Genomic DNA, 24,408 nt, shown 5'->3' with positions numbered 1-24,408 from the left:
CAATAAGAAGATAAGACCATAGCATGGGGCAAGATTGCGTACAGCCACTGGAGAAGACACCATGGTTCTAGGTGAAGTAGCATGTGAAGTCGCAATTGGGAACGTCACGGTAGTACACAATTTTATAGTGGCAGAGATTGTTGATGAAATCATAATTGGAGTGGACTTCTTAATCGACCAAGGCATCAAGATCGATATGCAAAGCAAGACGATGCGATATAAGAACATGGATGTGCCACTTAATTTCGGCTACGAGAGAGGCTACAGCAGTAAGCGAGTGCTGGTGGAAGAGAGTCAGCAAATACCACCAAAATCCGAAGCAGTCATCTGAGCAAAGGTTGATGGAGATTGTGGAACAAACAAATTGTGGGTTGTCGAGGTAGCGATTCCGCGTCAGGACAGATCACGCAGCGTTGAAATGGCTTCTGCAGTTCCGTAATCCAGAAGGACAATTGGCACGGTGGATCGAGCGGCTACAAAGCTATGACTTTTCCATTGAGCATCGGAAAGGTAGTACCCATGGGAATGCCGATGCAATGTCACGAAGACCATGTAGTTTGGAATTCCAGCACTGTTCAAAGGCCGAGGCTAAATAAGACATTATAGATGTCCGGCTAATGGCTATAACGTGTACGGATGAATGGGACAAGGAACAACTAAGAAAGTGTCAGCTAGAAGATACAGATCTGTCACATGTTATGCAAGGGCTCGAACGAAACGAAAGACCAAACAGAGAAGAGATGTCAGCAGAGAGTCCCATTGCGAAGTCATATTGGGCACAGTGTAACAGTTTAGAATTGATATCCGGTTGCTTGCATCGAGTAGGGGAGAGTGAGGATGGTCAATGCAAGAAGAAACTGATAGTTGTTCCCAGAAAGAGGATTCCTGATGTGCTCAGCGAGCTGCATAATGGTCCAAGCGGAGGTCATCTTGGAATCACGGAGACGCTCGAGAAGATTAAACAGATATTCTATTGGGTTGGTTGCCGTCAGTGGGTCACTGAGTGGATTGCGAACTGCGAGGTTTGCAGCAGACCGAAAGGGCCCAAAACCCGAAGTCGTGGCCAGATGAAGCAATATAACTCAGGTGCGCCATTTGAAAGGATCGCTATGGATGTCGCAGGTCCATTTCCTACTAGCAAATGCGGAAACAAATATGTACTGGTGTTTATGGATTATTTCAGTAAATGGCCAGAGGTATACCCAATCCCCAATCAAGAAGCGGAAACAGTAGCAGAAGTGTTTATAAACAATTGGGTTGCAAGGTATGGTGTCACAATGGAGTTACATTCTGACCAAGGCAGGAATTTTGAATCAGCTGTGTTCCAAGAAATGTGCAAGAAGTTGAGCATTCGAAAAACGCGGACAACTGCATTGCATCCTCAGTCCGATGGTATGGTGGAACGATTCAATAGAACATTGGAGGAGCATTTAAGGAAAGTAGTAGACAAGTACCATAAGGAGTGGGATACACATATATCATTATTCTTGATGGCCTACCGATCGGCAGTGCATGAGACAACGGGCCAAACTCCCGCAAAGGTAATTTTTGGCAATGACCTTCGACTGCCAGCTGATTTGAAGTTTGGGATATAGCATTTTCAGGTCAAATGAAACTTTTTTCATTTTAAATGAAGCTTTTTTCAAGTCAAATGAAACCATACTACTAAGGTAATTGTCAATATATTTATATCGTATTTTATAACGCTAAGTCTTTATCAAATTTTTCTTTAAGACAACTATTTCTAATTAGCCACATTGAAGGCAAAATTTTTGCTTTAATTTTCTTTGTGAATTTAAGCTGCAGTTAAGGTCGGCTTAGTTTAGCCTTGCCTTTTGATCGTTTCAATTTTTAATAGATAAAGTAGCAGGGTTATATGCTAGGAAACTTATATACTACAGTTTTACCACCCACTTAAAATAAGCACATATATTTTTTACTTGTATCTACTCCTCTTATATATAAAGCACATTCTTCTTCTACATATACTTCGTTAATAACGTAGGAATAAAGCAACGTAGAAAACAAACAGAAGGAACCAAAGAGAATGATGTGAGCGTATTTCCTATTCACTGTCTGACACCAACTAACACATCGGTTGAATCCTCTGTATTATGCTTTTCTCTTTGACCAACGTCTTACCAAACAACATAGAACGATAGCAAGGTATTGAGAGAAACATTACTTTTACCAACTATATAGTAGAGCATGTGGACTGTGGAGAGATCCTTTTTAACTATGCTGAAAAATATAAAGGTAAAAGTGATCTTTTCTACTCTATGGCGTAGTTACATTGCACTTCACTCGTTTGGGCCTTTGAAAACATATATATTATTATATTATTTTTATTCCATTATTTTTCATTGTATATTGTATTTAAATGTAATACTTAGAATATATATATTAGAATGGGTCGGTTTATTAACCGATATCGCGCCATCGATTTTTCGATAGGATTTGGGGTCAGGAAAAAAAGTTTCACTACGCATACCCAAACAAATAATTTTCGAGCCTGCGAAATTTTTTACTTGTTTTGACTCTGATTTTTAAGGGTTTTTTCATGGCCTACTAAAAAAATTTCATACGTCCGACCCAAAAGCGTCCGCTAAAAACGTTGGTATACATGAAAATTATACAATCAAATGAAAATTTTATAGTGTTCATAGTGTTTAATGTGACAAAGTGTACCACAAATCGATGGTACCGATTTTCTATGTAATTAATGGTGTAATTTTTGTAAATTTTATTTAGTTTTCATTTGTAATTTTGTTAACCGCCACATCTAAAAATATTACGCCCCTGATGATGCCAAGGAAATTTGGCGAAACGTTGGACCGTAAGGTGGAATAAACTTTGTTTTTATTCGCACTGCAACGAAATAGATCAGAATAGTTTAAAGGAAACTTAATCTCCGAAATTTTTTTTAGTAGGTCATGAAAAAACCCTTAAAAATCAAAGTCAAAAAAAGTAAAAGAAAATTAAATTTCGCAGGCTCGAAAATTATTTGTTTGGGTATGCGTAGTGATACTTCTTTTCCTGACCCCAAATCCTAATGAAAAATCGATGGCGCGATATCGGAATAAAAACAAATATATATGTTTTCAAAGGCCCAAACGAGTGAAATGCAATGTAACTACGCCATAGAGTAGAAAAGATCACATTTTACCGTTATGTTTTTCAGCATAGTTAAAAAGATCTCTCCACAGTCCACATGCTATACAATATATTTGGTAAAAGTAATGTTTCTCTCAATACCTTGCTATCGTTCTATGTTGTTTGGTAAGACGTTGGTCAAAGAGAAAAGCATAATACAGAAGATTCAACCGATGTGTTAGTTGGTGTCAGACAGTGAATAGGAAATACGCTCACATCATGCTCTTTGGTTCCTTCTATTTATTCTCTACGTTGCTTTATTCCTTTATATATAAGAGTAGATACAAGTAAAAAATATAGGTGCTTATTTTAAGTGGGTGGTAAAACTGTAGTATATAAGTTTCCCAGCATATAACCCTGCTACTTTATCTATTAAAAATTGAAACGATCAAAAGGCAAGGCTAAACTAAGCCGACCTTAACTGCAGCTTAAATTCACAAAGAAAATTTAAGCAAAAATTCAATGTGGCTAATTAGAAATAGTTGTCTTAAAGAAAAATTTGATAAATACTTAGCGTTATAAAATACGATATAAATATATTAACAATTACCTTAGTAGTATGGTTTCATTTGACTTGAAAAAAGCTTCATTTAAAATGAAAAAAGTTTCATTTAAACTGAAAAAAGTTTCATTTAAAATGAAAAAAGTTTCATTTAAAATGAAAAAAGGTTCATTTGAAATGAAAAAAGTTTCATTTGACTTGAAAAAAGTTTCATTTGACCTGAAAATGCTATAGATGCCGATCGAGAGAGAAATGTCAAGAAATCCACTGAGAGATATACACGATCTTGTAAGGCAACGATCAAAGATTATGAGTGGCAAGATGAAAGCGAGGTACGATAAAGCAATTAATTCGGAATGGTTTCAGGAAGGAGATTCGGTGCTGTTATACAACCCACAACGAAAAAAAAGGTTTGTCCCCGAAATTGCAGTGTAATTGGGAAGGCCCATACAAAGTTGTAAAACGGATCAACGATGTAGTGTACCGCATACAAACCATTGGCAAACCACGAACCAAAATGAAAGTGGTTCATTTGGAAAGGCTGGCAGCGTTTAGATCGAGAGATTTGTCTGATCGGGACGATCAGACTTAGGTGGAGGGTAGTGTTACGAATATTAGCAACACTAAGGGGTACTCTCATCTCTAAGCCGATGCTAAGAGTTACTTGTATGCACATCCATAAATCAATCATTATGTATCTACATAAACGAATTAATCATTATGTCTACAAATATGTACGTACACGCAGCGGAGAAGAGATGCACAAACACATGCAGATATCTTATCTGAGATGCTCCCAAAAGTATGCAATTGTAATTGCGGAAGTGTCGCTCACAAATACACGCGCATATGAGAAGCTATACGCGTGCATCTGTAGTCATAATTATATGTCAGTAACTAAGTAAATTCTGGAAGCGCCTAGAAGATGCGACGAGGAAATCACAGAGTATAAAATCACCAACGGTAGAGGCGCGAGAGTCAGTTTTGATTAAGCACGCTATCTGTCGAGCAATAGTAGAGGTATTTATTGAGAAGTACTTTAATAAAGACCATTTTGCATTACTGAATAGTGGTGTTATTTATTCAACAGTTTAGTGATACGAACTTAGCAGAAGGTTGCAAATAAGAGGATTTGCAGTAAATTCGTTACAATATATATAAATGAAATGGTGTTCGTTCCTATCCATGTTTTGGGGCCGATACGAGGCCAATTTTATTCGTTCTTTTTTCATATTATAGGGATTAAATAGGGGAAGGTTTATAGAAAAAAAAATTTTTTTAAGTTCTAGGGTCTTGAGATATAGGTCAAAACGTGGACCCGGATAATCCTACGATGTGTTTGTATAATATGGGTATCATATGGAAGCTTCTCATGAGTACTTTAATATGGGGTACTTTTCGTATCCCTAGGTGACTAGGGTCTCCAGATATAGGCCAAAGTGTGGACCCGAGTACCCCAAGAATGTGTTTATACAATATGGATATCAAATGAAAGCTGTTGATGAGTGCTTTAGTACATGATAATGGGTGACTAGGGTCTCGAGTACCCCTAGAATGTGTTCATACAATATGGATATCAAATGAAAGCTGTTGATGAGTTCTTTAGAAGAGGGTAATTTTCATACATCTGAGTGACTAGGGTCTCGAGATATTGCCCAAAACGTGGATCAGAATAACCTTAGGATGTGTTTTTACATTATGGGTATCAAATGGAACCTGTTAATGAGTACTTCAATATGGGTATCAAAAGGAAGCTGTGCTGATGAGTGATAATTTTTCTCTGGGTTTCGGATACGGAGGTGACGATGGATATCCGGCATATCGTCGTCGATGCACTGATGACAATGGTAAATCAACGATAATTAAGATGGGAAATCAAAATGTTGAAGTTGACAATCGTTGGATTTTTTTCATATTGTCCATTGTTGTCCAAAACTTTCAAAGCGCATTAGAACAACAAGTGCACCGTCTACAACTTTGACTGCCTTTTTTCTTTTATGTCAATGGGACGATTTTGCAAGAACATTGCTATATGCAGAAGTGCCACAATATTTCACATGGGATAAATCCAGGAAATCATTTCAAAGGCGAAAACAAGGAAAACCAGTTGAAGGTTATCCTAATCTGTTCTCAACAGATGCATTAGGACGCATTTATGCAGTTCATCCAAATAATGCTGATTGTTTTTACTTGCGATTGTTGTTAATTAATGATCGTGGCCCAACATCATTCCAAGCTTTAAGAACAATTAATGGTGAATTGTGCGCTACATATCGTGAAGCATGTCAACAATTAAATTTGTTGGAGGATGACAAGAATTGGAAAGATACGCTTGCCGTTTCAGCTGTAATAGGCAGTCCACATCAAATACGAACATTATTTTCGATAATAATTGCAATGTGCTCCCCATCTAATCCATTGGAATTATGGAATAATTTCAAAGATTATAAGGCAGATGATATTTTAAACCATATGCGTCGAAATACTGCAAATTATGAGTTGGAATTCACATTGGAAATTTACAATGAAGCAATGATAAGGATTGACGACATTTGTTTGTCGATGTCAAACAAATCGTTAGTACAATTGGGCATGCCAGCAGCAAATCGTCCAATGCATGATATGTTCAATCGAGAACTGGAGCGTGAATACCATTATGATTGTAATGAACTAAACACATTTGTAACATCAAAATTAACGAAATTGAATGACCAACAGCAACATGTTTATGATACAATCATGAATAATGTTAGCCATGGAACTGGTGGATTGTTTTTCTTGGATGCTCCTGGGGGAACAGGCAAGACCTTTTTGATTTCATTGATATTAGCAACAATTCGATCAGATAATAACGTTGCATTGGCATTCAATTCTTCCGGAATTGCGGCTACATTACTGGAAGGCGGTCGCACAGCACAGTCTGCATTAAAGTTGCCTTTGAATATGCAGGTAAATGAAACACCAACATGTAATATTTCGAAAACATCTGGAATGGCAAAAGTTCTTCAAGTATGTAAGCCCATCGTATGGGACGAGTGTACTATGGCACACAAGAAATCATTGGAAGCACTTGGTAGATCTTTGAAAGATCTACGAGGAAGCCAAACAGTCTTTGGAGGTGCCATGATTTTATTGGCTGGATATTTCAGGCAAACATTACCTGTGATCCTAAAATCCACGGCTGCAGATGAAATCAATGCATGTTTAAAATCATCGTATTTATGAGACATGTAAACACGCTTACACTTACTACAAACGTTCGTGTTCAACTACAAAACGTTCCGTCAGCAGCTGAATTTTCACAGCAATTACTGAAAATCGGAAATGGCCAAATGTCTGTCGATCAAACAGGAATGATTACATTGCCTAATAATTTCTGCACTTTTGCACAGTTTAAAGAGGCATTGATTCAGAGTGTATTTCCAAACATAGTTCAACATTACAAAAACTATGATTGGCTCAGCGAAAGGGCAATTTTAGCTGGGAAAAATAAGGATGTCAATGATATAAATACAGCTAATGGACACTATTACTGATCAAGATGATGTCGTAAATATCCAAACTCACTCGATATGCATGGCCTACCACCTCATAATTTATGATTAAAATTTGGAGCAACGATTATTATGCTGCGCAACATTAATGTGCCACGACTTTGCAACGGTACCAGACTCGCTGTGAATAAGCTAATGGGTAACGTTATCGAAGCAACAATTTTGAAAGGGAAGTACAAAAAGAAGACGTTTTGATACCCAGAATTCCACTGATTCCGACGAATTTACCATTCGATTTCAAACGTTTGCATTTCCCTATTCGCCTTGCCTTCGCTATGACAATTAATAAGGCGCAAAGACAGTATCTACAAATGTGCGGTATTAATTTAGAATACCCAATTTTTTCTCATGGACAATTGTATGTAGCTTGCTCACGAGTAAGCAAACCATGGTCATTATTCATTTACGCGAAAGATGGAAAAACCAAAAACGTTGTCTACCAAAAAGTGTTACAATAAAGTTCGAATGAAATTGTGTCAAAGAATTTGCTTTGTTTCGTATTAATTTTATTCTCTTTCATCAAATCATTGAATTTTTCGCCTAGCGAAACGGGCGAGGGTACGCTAGTTAATCATAAAATTAAAAAAAATTGTTCCAAAGAATTATGTAGTTCAGTACTTATCGGGTATTTGTAAACTGATTGCTTCCTATTTCTACTACTAATATTTTTCGAAAAATCGCAAAGAAACAACAAAGATCACGGATGTCAATTTAATTTGGGAGCAAAATGGCTGCAATTGTCTAAAAATGTGTGAGCCGAGCAAACCTCTAGTGATTGAATCATGATTTTTAACTTAATTAGGCATTCAATAAAGCAACAATGAGATAATTAAGAATTTGTATTTTGTATTTAAAATTTAAGGGCTTTAATGTAGAAAACTGGACTTGATAATTCATTAACCATCTGTGTGAAATTGGTATTATTATTATAATTTTCTTTTTCCGGGAAGTTCAAGGGCATTAGGGATGAAAGACGCATAAAAGCGATGGAACGGAAAAAATGATGGAACAACAATAACAAATTTATCTGTTACTACAAAGATACTAGTGCAAAAATTAAATGATAAAAAATATTAGTAACAATTGTAATTTTTATATATACTAGACACAACAATATTAATTTGGGTTATTAAAATATTGCCAACATTTATAAATACCTGTCCAAAACCATTAGCTAGCACTTTTTTGTAAACATTAAACAAGTTAGCTGTAAAATCATCCACTTTAATAGTTTCTGCTAGTGTTGTTGTTAGAAATTCTTCATCGTGTGCCACACTATGCATTAGCTGATTAATGACGGTTTGTAAATTTACAGCACTTTCAAATTCCTTACGTGGGAATGATGACGGTATTAAAATGAATGGAGCGAACTGGAAAAAACATTTTTATATAGCTTATATTTATATTTATAGAGTGCATCATATCATGCAAGGTTTTGATATTTCTTCTAGTTTAAAATTTCCTCGAGTAAAAAATGTATAAATATCGCTTTTGAAATTAAGCATGCCACCTGGCGTATTTATTCCTCATCAGCACATATTTAGTTCAAAATTGTTTTTATGGTTACGGTGGTTAGGTATACTAACCTTTCACTCCATATCTTTTCAAAGGATGTAGATTAGGGTGGAGTGAATTTATTTTTTTTCGAAATCGCTTTTTGCCATATATCGTCCCTGCGCCAACAAAAAGAGCTATACGTTTTTCAGCAACTTTTCAGGAGAGCAAAAAAACCGTTTCCTGGTGATCCTAGAGAATATTTTTTCTAATTTGCTTTGTTAACTAATGATACTACACATATGTAATAGACTTGTGCAATTTTTTTTTTACTTTTTTTGACCAACCACTTCGCATGAAGCATTTGCGCCGTTTTACAGCACATAACTCTTTTTACAAATTATTTCAATTTGCTAGTGGGGGTAAGAAATCGTGAAAGATGTGTGTACAATTCTTCGCTAATTCTTGTAAATGTAATTAAAAATATTAAGGTTATAATTTTAATAAGCAAATACTTCAGTTTTATTAGATACATATGTATGCACGTATATGCATACGAGTCTTAACATAGATTTATAGTTTAATAACAGATGCGTAACATAGTCAATTGCATAAAATATTAAAACAAAGTTTTTATCGAGGTAAACTATCATAAAATGAATGGAAGTCTTTGTGCATGTATTGTTTTAACGATTGTAGGCTACTGTATTTAGATTGGTCAATTTTTATTGGACCATCATACAAGGACTTAGGATTATCTTGAGTTTGCAAGGCAGGTGGTTTTTGGGGAAACGATGTCCAGCAGTCGGTATGACGCAACTTAAACTTAACTTCGCCATTTATATAAAGTAATCCTCTGATATCGTTGACAGTGGCTGCACCAGATTTTTTACCTGGTCTTATAGTTGAAAGCTTACTTGGAGCTTTTTCATAATTTAAAAACAAGTGTTCTCTAAATAATTAACAATATAAGGTTGTGAAGGCCTTGCCTGCCTCATACGACTTACATAGTCCATTGGTGAATAAATGGATGGCTTAAACATGCTGTCTAATGTAGAGTGGACGCTGTCAACCTCCATCATAGTATGCCCTTTTTCTAAAATTATTTGCTCTATTTCCAAGCCACCTCCTGATGATAGGTTAGCTAAGGCACTGCTAGGTATTCTATTTTTGTTCTGGTACATGCATCCATCGGATATCATGATCACTTTTTTATATGAAGTGCAATATTCCTTTAAAAAGTGTACAATACAACTCGTTATATTGTTAACTGTTACACCGCCGTCGCATTCATGCCATACGTACAAATATACATCTTTGGTATTTTTTAAATAAATCGAAAAGTAAGGTACTGCTAGCTTCAATTTATAGTATTGTTCTTTTCTAATTCAAAATTGGAAACGGTAGCATTGCCCTCTTTATATCCAACACAAGTGTCGCACTGGTCCTTCCTGGGATTGAATATAGATATTTTATTGGAGTTTCGAACTTCACAAAACTTTTTTCGCATAACAGGAACCTCTTTATTGCTGCTACACCATTCAGTGTATATTTTATGCATATGCGTTTTAGATTTAAATATATCCTCCACATAAATGCGATTAGACGTTGCTCTGCAATAGTGACTAGGTACCTTTGGTAGTATATCCAGCCACTTTAAAAGAGAATCATACCTTGTTGGTCTTGGCTCCTTTGGCAAGGATACGGATTCATACGATGAAGGTCGCTTCCCAAGGCAGTCGGTTCTATGTACCGGAGCGACTCGGGATTTTTCCCGACCAAGGACTGTCATTTCAGTGTGACCCCATTTAATTTGTTTCGTCCCTCCCACAAATTGTCATCCTCCCAGCAGCTCCTTGCAGCAGGACTGCTACATATTCTCTTACTCCGGGAAGGTATCGAACCCAATCCGGGTCCGTCTCCTGACCCCGGTCCTGAGAAATGGTTTTGCTGCATTTGCCAGAAAAGAATCTTTTTAGGACGGTCATACTCTGTTCAGTGTGTCTCGTGCAAGGGATGGTTGCATCGGACAGGTTGTTCTGAGCTTGATCCCAAACCCCGACGTCCACGTAACTTTTATAAATCTTTTGTGGCTCCTTGCTGCTCACGTATGGTAGGAAGCTGTCATAGCTCGCCAGATATCTCAATCGTGAGCGCAGAACTCGTAAACTGCGTCAACTGGCAGCCGATGGTAACATTGGCATCCGACCACCTGCCCATACTTATTTCGTTCGAGCGTACCGCCGACTTCATCGTCACCGAAAAACGCACTTTCATAAACTTCAAAAAAGGAAAGTGGGAAGAATATAAATCTGCAACAGACAGCAGCTTTGCTGCCCTCCCTATCCCGACTGATGCCCGCCAAGGGGAGCGTGCCTTCCGTAAGGTCATTGAATCCGCCTCGGCACATTTCATTCCCGCCGGGAGAATTCCCGAAATCCGGCCCATTTCCCGGCGGAGGCCGCGAGCTTAGCGAGGGAATGCGACCTTATAAGACAGCTTGATCCAGGCGACCCCCAAATAAGTGATATAAACCAACGCATCAGATTGCTTGTGGACGAACACAAGCGGGCGAAATGGGAAGAGCACCTAAGAGGTTGTAACCTCTCTACCGGTGTAGGTAAACTTTGGTCCACCTTAAAGTCCCTATCGAATCCGACTAAGCACAAAGACAAAGTTTCCATCGCCTTTGGCGATAAGGTGCTGTCGGATGCGGAAAGATGCGCGAGCGCTTTCTGCCGACAATATATAATGCATCCTACGGTCGGCAAAGATAGACGGAGAGCCAATAGACACGCACATAAACACAAATTCAGCGCGTCACCAATCACCATCACCGCTAGAGAGGTTGAGGACGCCATTGGTCGCGCTAAACCATCCAAAGCAGTGGGCCCAGACGGCATAGCCATGCCGATGCTTAAAAACCTAGGGAAAGAGGGTTTCAAATATTTAGCGCATGTCTTCAACCTGTCTCTCTCCACCTTTGCCATACCCGAGAAATGGAAAATGGCCAAGGTGGTCCCGCTACTAAAGCCTGGGAAACCAGCTAACGTAGGTGAGTCATATCGTCCGATATCTCTCCTATCGCCAGTGGCAAAGACGCTTGAAGCCATTTTGCTCCCTTATTTCCAAGCACATTTGCAGCTAGCCCCTCATCAGCATGGCTTCAGAAAACTCTATAGCACTACCTCCGCGCTAAATGTCATTAGCACCCAGATACATTGCGGTTTGAATCAATACCCCCACCATAGAACAGTACTCGTAGCGCTAGACCTATCAAAAGCCTTTGATACGGTCAACCATGGCTCATTACTGCAAGACCTGGAAGGGTCTACCCTTCCCCCATGTCTTAAAAGGTGGACCGCAAATTATCTGGGTTGTCGGCAGGCATCGGTGCAATTCAGAAACGAAACATCAAAACCAAGGAGAATTAAACAAGGGGTGCCACAGGGTGGTGTCCTATCCCCACTTTTGTTTAATTTCTACATATCTAAGCTACCTTCACCACCGGAAGGAGTCACAATCGTTTCCTACGCCGATGACTGCACAATAATGGCCACAGGCCCAGGCCCAGAGATCGATGAGCTATGCAATAAAATAAACGGCTATCTCCCTGATCTCTCCAGTTTTTTCGCCTCGCGAAACCTGGCATTGTCACCGACTAAATCTTCCGCGACCTTATTTACAACATGGACGCCCCAAATGTCGACCATATTGAACATCCACGTCGATGTTACTACGCTACCGACTGTCCTACACCCCAAAATCTTGGGTGTGACGTTTGATCAGGATCTACATTTTGGTGCGCACGCAACCGCAATTGTTCCGAGAATTCAGAGCCGTAATAAAATCCTCAAATCCCTTGCTGGCAGCACCTGGGGAAAAGATAAAGAAACGCTCATGACCACATACAAAGCAATTAGCCAGCCGATTACGTGCTACGCGTCACCCATATGGTCGCCAAGCCTAAAAACTACCCACTGGAAGAAACTACAGGCCTGCCAAAATACTGCTCTCAGAATCGCCACGGGCTGTCTTCTTATGTCCCCAGAACACCATCTGCATAATGAGGCGAGAATACTCCCCATCAGGGAGAGAAATGAGATGCTGACCAAACAGTTTCTGTTGAATACCCAGAAACCTGGGCATCCCAACAGACATCTGATTGACGAACCAGCACCGCCTAGGGGCCTAAGGAGTCATCTCCGTAAGCATTTTGAGGAAATACGGCACCTGAGAACCCAGCCGTATGAAGCGAAAAAACACAAGCAGGTCCTTGGTGAACTCCATAGACAGGCGTCGGACCTTTATGTCGGGAATTGCCCGGTGAATCCAGTACTTGAAGAAAAATATCCAGAACTCGCGGAAGAGGAACGCATACTCCCCAGGGAAACGCGTGTCACTCTTGCTCAACTTCGTTCTGGATACTGTAACAGGTTAAACTCTTACCTATCCAGAATCAACCCCGACATACAAAATGTATGCCCCGCTTGCAATGTGTCCCCACATGACACCAACCATCTCTTTAATTGTAATGTGGAACCAACGCCTCTAACACCCCTTTCCTTATGGTCCACCCCTGTTGAAACGGCAAGTTTCCTTGGAATCCCGTTAGAGGATATTGATGACAATTTGTGATCGGTCGCGGCTATTAGGTGGGGCGAGCATTGCTACAACAACAACAACAACATGAAGGTCTTGACTTCTTTGGCAAGGATACTGTATTATTTGTTCCCACCCAATGAGTAAATACATTTTTGTCTAAACCAAATGTAGCTAGAAAAAACTCTTTACATACACGAAGCTTGTTTCCATTAGATGCTGTCAAAAAGCAATCAAATCCAAATATTTTTCTTTGTTTTTTATGGTAAGGGTTTCGCTTGATTATTTTGCGAGTTCGTACTAATCCATTAGGATATGCCCTCCTTGCAGCACATGAAGGTAAACTCCAAAAATAATTAAACTACTTAACTCGTCCATTGCCGAACAAACAAAGCTTCGTTCGGTTTTTTTTCTGCCAGGTGCTTACATGTTTGTTTCCTGATTTCCCTTCCCTTTTTTTGAATAAATACAACATCGTTTAAATTCTTTTCATTTTTTACCCATTTCAATCCTTCATATTTTTTTCCTAAAAATCTCAATCTCCGATTTTTTTGTATTCGTTTCCCCTTCCCTATTTTACCTTCTGACTCAATTTCTTCGCTATCTTCCGGGTTATCCTCTGGTATATAAAATAATCCAGTCTCTTCGTTAAGGAAGCATTCCGTTGCTTCCATATTTTGACCGCTATCACTGTTGAGGCCCTCGAATAAGCCGTTTTCTTCATTGAGATTGCATCCCATTTTTTCCATATTTCAACTGTCCAAAAATGTACAATTATGGTAATTTAAAGCGTTATTTTAAGTCTATGACTTTTTACCTGTTTTAAAGTTTGGATTTCAATAATAGGATGGTTAATATCTATGTATAGTCTTCGGAACACCTGAACTATATGTACATAGCTTTTTTTAAATAATTTTTTTACACAAAAATAAAAGCAGTTTCGCCTGCAATCAAAAACAATTATACGCAAGTAGATGTATAACTGATTTTACTACCGAGAGCATATAGCTGTTTTTGATAACTTCTAACCAAAGAAAGATATCAGAAAACGGCAAATGCAGAAATGTGGCTAGCAGATAGTGCTAAATAAATATGTAATAAAACAAGTAAGGAAGGTTAAGTTCGGGTGTAACCGAACATTACATACTCAGATGAGAGCTATGGTGACAACATAAGGGAAAATAACAATGTAGGAAAATGAACCGAGGGAAACCCTGGAATGTGTTTGTATGACATGCGTATCAAATGAAAGGCATTAAAGAGTATTTTATGAGGGAGTGGGCCATAGTTCTATAGGTGGACGCCATTTAGGGATATAGCCATAAAGGTGGATCAGGGTTGACTCTAGAATGGGTTTGTACGATATGGGTATCAAATGAAAGGTGTTAATGAGTATTTTAAAAGGGAGTAATCCTTAGTTCCATAGGTGGACGCCGTTTCGAGATATCGCCATAAAGGTGGACCAGGGGTGACCCTAGAATTTGTTTGTACAATATGGGCATCAAACTAATGGTGTTAATGAGTATTTTAAAAGGGAGTGGCCTTAGTTCTATAGGTGGATGCTGTTTCGAAATATCGCCATAAAAGTGGACCAGAGGTGACCTTTAATTGTGTTTGTACGATATGGGTATCAAATTAAAGGTATTAATGAGGGTTTTAAAAGGGAGTGGTGGTTGTTGTATAGGTGGTCGCCTTTTCGAGATATCGCCATAAAGGTGGACCAGGGGTGACTCTAGAATGCGTTTGTTCGATATGGGTATCAAATGAAAGGTGTTAATGATTATTTTAAAAGGGAGTAATCCTTAGTTCCATAGGTGGACGCCGTTTCGAGATATCGCCATAAAGGTGGACCAGGGGTGACTCTAGAATTCGTTTGTGCAATATGGGTATCAAACGAAAGGAGTTAATGAGTATTTTAAAAGGGTGTGGGCCTTAGTTCTATAGGTGGACGCCTTTTCGAGATATCGCCATAAAGGTGGACCAGGTATCAAATTAAAGGTATTAATGAGAGTTTTAAAAGGGAGTGGTGGTAGTTGTATATGTGAAGACGTTTTCCAGATATCGACCAAAATGTGGACCAGGGTGACCCAGAACATTATCTGTTGGATACCGCTAATTTATTTATATATGTAATACCTGCCAAGATTTTAAGGGTTTTTTATTTCGCCCTGCAGAACTTTTTCATTTTCTTCTACTTAATATGGTAGGTGTCACAACCATTTTATAAAGTTTTTTCTAAAGTTATATTTCGCGTCAATAAAACAATCCAATTACCTTACCATGTTTCATCCCTTTTTGCGTATTTGGTATAGAATTATGGCATTTTTTTCATTTTTCGTAATTTTCGATATCGAAAAAGTGGGCGTGGTCATAGTCGGATTTCGTTCATTTTTCATACCAAGATAAAGTGAGTTCAAGTAAGCACGTGAACTAAGTTCATTAAAGACATGTCGATTTTTGCTCAAGTTATCGTGTTAACGGCCATGCGGAAGGACAGACGGACGACTGTGTATAAAAACTGGGCGTGGCATCAACCGATTCCGCCATTTTCACAGAAAACAGTTAACATCATAAAATCTATGCCCCTACCAAATTTCAAAAGGATTGGTTAATTTTTCTTTGACTTATGGCGATAAAAGTATCCTAGACAAATTAAATGAAAAAGGGCGGAGCCACGCCCATTTTGACATTTTCTTTTATTTTTGTATTTTGTTACACCACATCATTACTGGAGTTGAATGTTGACATAATTTACTTATATACTGTAAAGATATTAAATTTTTTGTTAAAATTTTACTTTAAAAAAAAAATTTTTTTTAAGTGGGCGTGGTCCTTCTCCGATTTTGCTAATTTTTATTAAACGTACATATAGTAATAGGAGTAACGTTCCTGCCAAATTTCATCATGATATCTGCAACGACTGCCAAATTACAGCTTGCATAAGTTTTAAATTACCTTCTTTTAAAAGTGGGCGGTGCTACGCCCATTGTCCAAAATTTTACTAATTTTCTATTCTGCGTCATGAGTTCAACTCATCTACCAAGTTTCGTCGCTTTATCTGTCTTTTGTAATGAATTATCGCACTTTTTCGGTTTTTCGAAATTTTCGATATCGAAAAAGTGGGCGTGGTTATAGTCCGATATAGTTCATTTTAAATAGCGATCTGAGATGAGTGCTCAGGAACCTACATACCAAATTTCATCAAGATACCTCAAAATTTACTCAAGTTATCGTGTTAACGGACGGACGGACGGACATGGCTCAATCAAACTTTTTTTCGATCCTGATTATTTTGATATATGGAAGTCTATATCTATCTTGATTCCTTTATATATGTACAACCAACCGTTATCCAATCAAACTTAATATACTCTGTGAGCTCTGCTCAACTGAGTATAAAAAAATCGAAAAAAAAACATATAACTCAATTTGTTGGCGCAGCGACGATATGTAATACTCCTATATTGCTAAAAAAAAAGTCTAGGTACATTTCCAAACATCAGAGTGCCGATATATTGTTTTTTAAACGTTTTTGTTTTTGTATTCAATAATCGAATGTACCTAAATTTAAATTTTTTCTTGTCACACTTATGCTGCTACAATCACAAAAATTTTATAGGCTGTCTTGTTTTGATTTCGAATTCAAAACACATTGCGAGTATTTTCTATTAGCAATATAGGAGTATTACATATATGCTTTTGGCTGACCTCGAGAAAGTTGCCTTTCTAGACCAGAAATATGGTTGAAATTTTTTATTTCACTCATCGTATGTTTAGAGGTGCCCCAACGCAACTAAACTTTGGAAAAGACGGTAGGTACAAACATTTTTTTTTGTCATTGATTTGCTTTCGCTTGTTATTTGTGCTCATTGATTTCAAAGCCTACTATGTGCCTGTAAAACTCTTACTTATACACTTGATTAGAAACATACTATTATCAACAAAAAACTGTAAAACACCATTTAAAATTTGTCGTTTTTAGTTATAATATGTAATTTTACTAGTTATGTATATTAAAAAGGAAATAAAATAAATATGTAAATAATGAGCTTTGTAAAATCGCGATTATTTTGCTCAACTTCTTGGGGCTGGGGGCACCTCAAAGCGCCATCCTACGAAACTAATATTTGGTGGTTTTGGTTAACTCTTATAAAGACAACTTTTCATTGCTAGGCCATTACGGTTTATAAAAGATCTCAAATGCTTTCTTTAATGGTGATAATATACGAAGACTGTCAGGTCCACATTTTGTTCAGTACCTATTAAACCGTTTTTAAAGCTCAGTTTTACTTATTCAATCAGCTATCGGCACCGGGCTGTTGAATTCTTCAGGCGCGTTTGATTTGACCTAGATTTCCTAATATATTTCTTTTATATATTCATCAAATCTATTCTGATAATCGCCCTAGCCGCGCAAAACACAAATATATCTGAATCATGCCCGATTAGGTTTAGCCACGTAACGCATTTCTTCAGGTTTGAGACTGCGCTATCACATCCGGGACTGGCAGTGGAATCTGGGTGTTAGTTTCTGATGGCACGAAGCGCAGTGTCGAAAGTAATAATAAAAGCCGATTTAACAGAAAAGCTACTATAAACTACTCCGAAGTTCTAAACACAGCTGCTAAAAGCTATATTTACTGCTCTTCAGTATTTTATTCTGGAAAATCGTGGAGCCCAAAGCATAGACCCGTTAACACTACGCCTGCTAAAAAAAATTGCGACACAACTAGCTTCCTCCTTAGATCATTGCATTACAATGTAGAAACAGTCAACTCAATTTATACAAGGTAGTGAACTTCTCCATACCATTTGAGGTACGTCTATTTGCACCTGAGTGATTTGGTTTTTTTGTTTGCTTTTAAAAAGTTCGCACTTGTTACTAAAATTGTACTGTCTCCTTAAGTGATGTATTCAAGGCATCTATTGCCATAATAATATATTTAATTTCGCAACTACCAAAAAATTTTACAACTACTTTGCATACATACATACATAGTATGTACATATGTGAATGTATATATGTGTAGTGACTACCCAAATCGAACCCTGCAGCAATATGTGGCAACATCATAGAACAGCTGAATTTTAGCAACTACAGCCAACGTCTAGTAATACTTTGAATTTCAACGCATAATATAATTTGGGACTTTCCCTTTTTAAGATACGACATTGTTCTTTTTAGTTTTAGTTTCAGTTTAAGTTTTATTTGAGTTAATAAATATAGAATAATAAACATAACATTCTATATATGTATATACTAGCAGACCGGGCATACATTTTTCCGCCCTAACTTTGGTTTATCTGCATAATTTTTAAGATTTTGTCTCCTACTACTCCCCTAGATGTTCTCTCCTCCCTTTTCCTTATATTTCCTAAATATTTTTGTTTAAATAGAAAAATCAAGTTTTTTAAAGTAAGAAACCCGGCGTACGCCGAGATTATTGGTGTGTATGTGTGTTTCTGTTGGATTTTAAGCTGCCGGGCAACGCACAAAATTTGCTTGATGGTTGCCTAGCAACGTGTAGTTGTGTGCGTATCGGGCGGTGTCGTGCTCACACGTATTTGTTGTCGGCTTCACGTTGATGAAAATCAAAATTTTTAGATTTTTTCGCTTGACAGCTGGCTTATTTGATCGTGGCCGACGTCGTTGACAAGCATTAATGTGTTAGTTTTGTGGAATTTTTTCGATTTGGCAATTTTGGTATTCTGTGTTCCAATCTCTTTCGATCCAACTTCGAATCGTTCGATTTTGCGTATTCTGCATTTCGATCGTAGTTCCGTTTTTCTAAGTTGCAAATTAGTTGGCGGAAAAATATTTTCTTTTTATTTTTTTTATTGATTTATAACAGAATTTTAACAAAAATGTAAGTAAAACTTGTTAAGAAACGTAGAAGGCTTTATGATGATTGCTTTTTATATGTTTCCAGGTCAAAAACAACATGTCGATGTCGAAGTCCTTCGAGGTATTTGCCCAGCAAAAGTATCTAACACATACTTGAAAGCATCCTTGTTAAGTCGAAAGTTCTTTTTGAACCTAAATAAGAAATAAGTCATTAAACTTTACCACTTTTGAGTTAAGTTTCTTACAATTCGTCACTCATCTCAAATGGATTACACAAATCTCGCAATATTTGCCTTTCCATTCTCGCCTGGCAATTTTCGTATGCGTTGCTTTCCAACTCCATAAATAATGCCGCGGCTATTGATTCCATTATAATAGACAGCTATAATTTGTGTCTGTTCGTTGGGTCCAGTTATATGCCAAAGCAAGCTGCCGGCGTAGAGGAAGGTGAAGCGAAAACGTAAACAATCCTTGCGGAAAGAATAAATAAACCTTTATAAAGTATTTTAGACCAGTGCAATGAAATTAGCATCCTTAAAATTCAGAAAATGTCAACTATTTTCGTGCAGGAATCCGTTTTAACAAAACTTGGTGGCCACGGCAGGGAATTGACCAAAAGAACGAAAAAAACACACTTACAATTATGAAAACACTTCACTCAAAAAAATATAACACTGCGGCAATATATTCTATTGCTTTTTTTTGTACAAAATGGCGTGGATAATAAAATATAAACGTTTTTCAATGTTTTTTACAAATTTTCTTCAATTTATTTTGTTCCAATGTTCACACATTCCGTACCAACAGCTGATTTCGAAAAATCATTTGCTCTTCCTCTTCTCTTTACGATTCCGTCGTAATGCAGAATACCAAACTTCGATTAAAGCGGAGCGTAGAACGGGAACGTAATCGAAATGCAGAATAGGGGTGATTATATTAAAATTGAATAAGCTACAAAACTGCATACTCGAAAAAATTCTTAGAAATTTGAAAAATTTTTATGAAAATTCGCAAAATTTACAAGCAATAAAAAATCGTCATCCGATGGACATGTTTACGTCTGCACGCTACGAATTTTCAATACAAATGGCGCTTGATGCTTTCTGCTTGTTTGGTGGCCGGGCAAGCGACAATCACCCGAAACGCACACAACTACACGTTGCTATGGTAAACATTAAGCAAATTTGGTGCGTTGTCCGGCAGCTTTAAAGCCCTCTAACTCCTTTCCAGAATAACTTTAAACAATTTTTTTTTACACAAACACTATCGTGTAGCATATCAAGTAAGCCGTTCGGCAGTTTGCCCGGTCACCTTTTTGGGTACTTGATTTTATAACATTTATAGAAAAGATAGATACATACCCAGTCAGCATTTTTTGAAAATTTTGATCAAAAAATATTTAAATACCATACCCCAAGAAGATTAAAAAATTTCAAATAGCATTTTCTGTTCGAAAATTAAGGTATCGTCGGGAGAAAAATTTACCTTAAATGTGATTATATTTGAATAATCATTTATGATCCCTATTTCGAAATGCTTTTTATTCATATTTGATATCATTGTAAAATTGAGCTTTAATTGTTTTAGAGTAATATTTGACTGCTTTGCACAGTCATTTTCTGATCATATTCGTGAACATATTTCAATCGTTTTGGTTGAGATTTTTGAATCATTTTTGAATGCGTTTATCATGCATTTATTCTTCATATCTCATTCAAAATAAGATTCTACATAATAATCTTATTTCATCAGGGGAATAAAGCATGCGGAAGTTAGCTATACGAACCAATAAACAAAACAAACAAACAAACTTGACTGATATAGCATTTTCAGGTCAAATGAAACTTTTTTCATTTCAAATAAATCTTTTTTCATTTCAAATGAACCTTTCAAGTGAACTTTTTTCAAGTCAAATGAAACCATACTACTAAGGTAATTGTCAATATATTTATATCGTACTTTATAACGCTATTTATCAAATTTTTCTTTAAGACAACTATTTCTAATTAGCCATCGACCCATTCTAATATATATTCAAAGTATTACATTTAAATACAATATACAATGAAAAATAGTGGAATAAAAACAAATATATATGTTTTCAAAGGCCCAAACGAGTGAAGTGCAATGTAACTGCGCCATAGACTAGAAAACCCCCAGCGGGTTAGGGGGGGTCAGAATATACCCGCGGTAGGTATGCCTGTCGTAAGAGGCGACTAAAATACCAGATTCAAGGGGCTGTGTAGCGCAACCCTGCAGGTTGCCAGCGCAACATATAGCTTCTCCAAACCCAATTGTCAACCTCACCTATCCGCGGCGAATCCTGTTTCACTAACAGACGAGGCTCTGGCGACCCTAAGCTCCTTATGGAACTTGGGGTTGGGGAGGGAGGGGATGGCCTGAAGGTTTAATGTGGCCACATAAATCGTTCCCGAGATGGTCGGGCCAGCACCTTAATGGTGCTGTGGTACCGGAGCGTACCGGATCTGTATCTGGCAAAGGACCATCACATCGATAACACTCCCCAAAGCCTTCGGGGAGCAACCTTATCGCTACAACAACAACAACAACAACAACTAGAAAAGATCACTTTTTACGGTTATGTTTTTCAGCATAGTTTAAAACGATCTCTCCACAGTCCACATGCTCTACTATATAGTTGGTAAAAGTAATGTTTCTCTTAATACCTTGCTATCGTTCTATGTTGGTATGGTAAGACGTTGGTCAAAGAGAAAAGCATAATACAGAGGACTCAACCGATGTATTACTTGGTGTCAGACAGTGAATGGGAAATACGCTCACATCATGCTCTTTGGTTCGTTCTCTTTGTTCTCTACGTTGCTTTATTCCTACGTTATTAACGAAGTATATGTAGAAGAAGAATGTGCTTTATATATAAGAGTAGATACAAGTAAAAAATATAGGTGCTTATTTTCAGTGGGTGGTTAAACTGTAGTATATAAGTTGCCTAGCGTATAACCCTGCTACTTTATCTATTAAAAAATTTAAACGATTAAAAAGGAAGGTTAAACTAAACCGACCTTAACTGCAGCTTAAATTCACAAAGAAAATTTAGGCAAAAGTTTTGCCTTCAATGTGGCTAATTAGAAATAGTTGTCTTAAAGAAAAATTTGATAAATAGCGTTATAAAGTACGATATAAATATATTGACAATTACCTTAGTAGTATGGTTTCATTTGACTTGAAAAAAGTTTAAAATGAAAAAAGTTTCATTTAAAATGAATGAAGTTTCATTTAAAATGAAAAAATGTTCATTTAAAATGAAAAAAGGTTCATTTAAAATGAAAAAAGATTCATTTGAAATGAAAAAAGTTTCATTTGACTTGAAAAGTTTCATTTGAAATGAAAAAAGTTTCATTTGACCTGAAAATGCTATATACGCCTGCGACTACAACATCCAACATCAGCTATTATCGTCTACATCTTAAAATACGGATACGAAACGGAATGTTGAATCAGTATCCAGGTATGTCAAAATAGTTTCACTTACCTGGGTTCAGATAGCTCACAACATTTGTATTGTCCAACCATTATGTATTTTCTGGGAAGCCGAAGGTGGAGAAATGGTTGGGGAAATCTTCGGTCACATTTACATTATTTACATCTTGAAGAATATCTTTTGTAAAAATAATAAAATTTTTATATATTTTTCCTTAGTTTCATGATTGAAAAAATATGTGTATGTAAAAAAACAAGATTTTTAATGAAAAGTAAAATATAAACAAGTATACAATTCATTATTCAGTCACAAATATATTCATAAAAGATTCAAAAAGCTGAATTAAAAATGATTATAAATTTTTGATCACCTAAAGCAAACACATTTGAATCAAATATGATTCCAAAACGTGATTGAAAAACTATGTTCCGCTTTTGTTCATCGATACGTAAGCATATTTGAATATTCTTTTTGTTGATTTTTATGAAATATTATAATTTAACCATCAAAGGATTTCAAAAATGATTCCAAAAAGTGATCGAAAAATGATTTTCAGTTTTTGATTATCAAAAGAGTTCATATTTGATTATTTCTTTTGCTCAATTGTATGATACTCATTAGTTAGGCAGAATGAGTAATCAAATTGTATTGATATGTAGGGAAATTCAAAATTTATTCACCTAAATGCTGAGTGGGTATAGACACGCTAAACTTATAATCAAAATTTAAATTTGATATAATGACTGGCAGTTTACATACATTTAAAGCATCTGGACTAAAATTTGTTTTAGAGCGCATAGCAATACCATGCATAATGGCCCAATCCTTCGCTTTTTCTGTAACCTCCAACAAAGTTCCTTTATCAATTGGCAGAGGTATGCACGATTCAAGCACTGATGTTGTCGTCATATTGGAAATTTTAATCACACACTTTGTCTGCGAAAGTTATGTGTTTAATCAGTATGTATGAAGATAAAGCTGATTGATATAATTTTACCTACAGATGTATGTATGTATATATGTTCATATGACCTGCATACCTGTTATATATTGTGGTTGACGAACTGATGATGCAGTTTTGAAGTTAACCACTTTAATATCTTTTTGTGAATGTTTATCTTATTTTCCGCTTCTAAGCCGGCATCACAACTGGCACTATTTCATGGATCTATGAAACCAACTGTATTTACAAGCGAACCGCCGTAATGAATGAAACAAAAGTAATTTAGCTAAGTAGATAGATTACCACTCTTTTTGTAAATAAATAAAGGAATAAACCACTTAAGCGGATAGATACTCCATTTGATACATACCCACCTGTTATATGCCGCAATTTCGTTCTAGCCACGTGACTGGGTTAATTAGATGTAGAACGCCACTGTGTTACTACTTCCACTGGATTTGTGTCTCAACTTCAAGTATTAGCAATTTTTGAAATGTTTTATTGCATTTTAGCTTCGAATTGACCACTTTCGCAAGGATAATTTTGAGGCCGAAATTCGACTTTTTTTTCTCAAAGCGTTCAACGTATTTGCATTTTGCCAGTCACGACACCACCTTACCAAGAATCAGCTGTTTATTCGTGATGCCAGATTTACATTAGATTGGTAGCCTAAGCACATCATCACAACTAATTCTAATCGAATTGGGCTGTGGGGTGGGTTGTTCACTTGCCCAATGCTCAGTTGTAAAACTTTTTTTTGGTGGCCAACTGCTAAAGCACGGCCATTAATAATGGGAGAAGTATAGCCACACAGACGCTCATTCAAGCGAAAAGGAGTTTTGCTCATATACATAT

At 36.9% G+C, this 24,408-nt stretch overlaps 1 protein-coding gene across 7 annotated transcripts in view; it reads right to left on the bottom strand.

Moving 5' to 3' along the window:
* The window catches only part of LOC137250811 (glutathione synthetase-like), a 117,223-nt gene that overhangs the window by 90,873 nt on the left and 1,942 nt on the right, over positions 1-24,408 (bottom strand). The window contains exons 1-3 of one of the 7 annotated variants that reach the window (XM_067784356.1): positions 23,608-23,745; positions 23,370-23,546; positions 8,367-8,579 (exon numbers count right to left, since the gene is read on the bottom strand). In XM_067784356.1, the coding sequence (XP_067640457.1) occupies positions 8,367-8,579; positions 23,370-23,519 (363 nt within the window). In that variant the 5' untranslated portion in view covers positions 23,520-23,546; positions 23,608-23,745. Of the gene's footprint in view, positions 1-8,366; positions 8,580-22,661; positions 22,788-23,369; positions 23,568-23,607; positions 23,791-23,923; positions 24,055-24,408 lie in introns of those variants that run through there. The other 6 variants (XM_067784363.1, XM_067784361.1, XM_067784359.1 and 3 more) reach the window with 6 other exon arrangements.

The sequence above is a fragment of the Eurosta solidaginis genome, chromosome 4 (assembly GCF_040869045.1).
Source record: "Eurosta solidaginis isolate ZX-2024a chromosome 4, ASM4086904v1, whole genome shotgun sequence".
Classification (NCBI taxonomy): Eukaryota; Metazoa; Arthropoda; class Insecta; order Diptera; family Tephritidae; genus Eurosta; species Eurosta solidaginis.
This window is presented reverse-complemented; position numbering and strand designations above follow the sequence as displayed.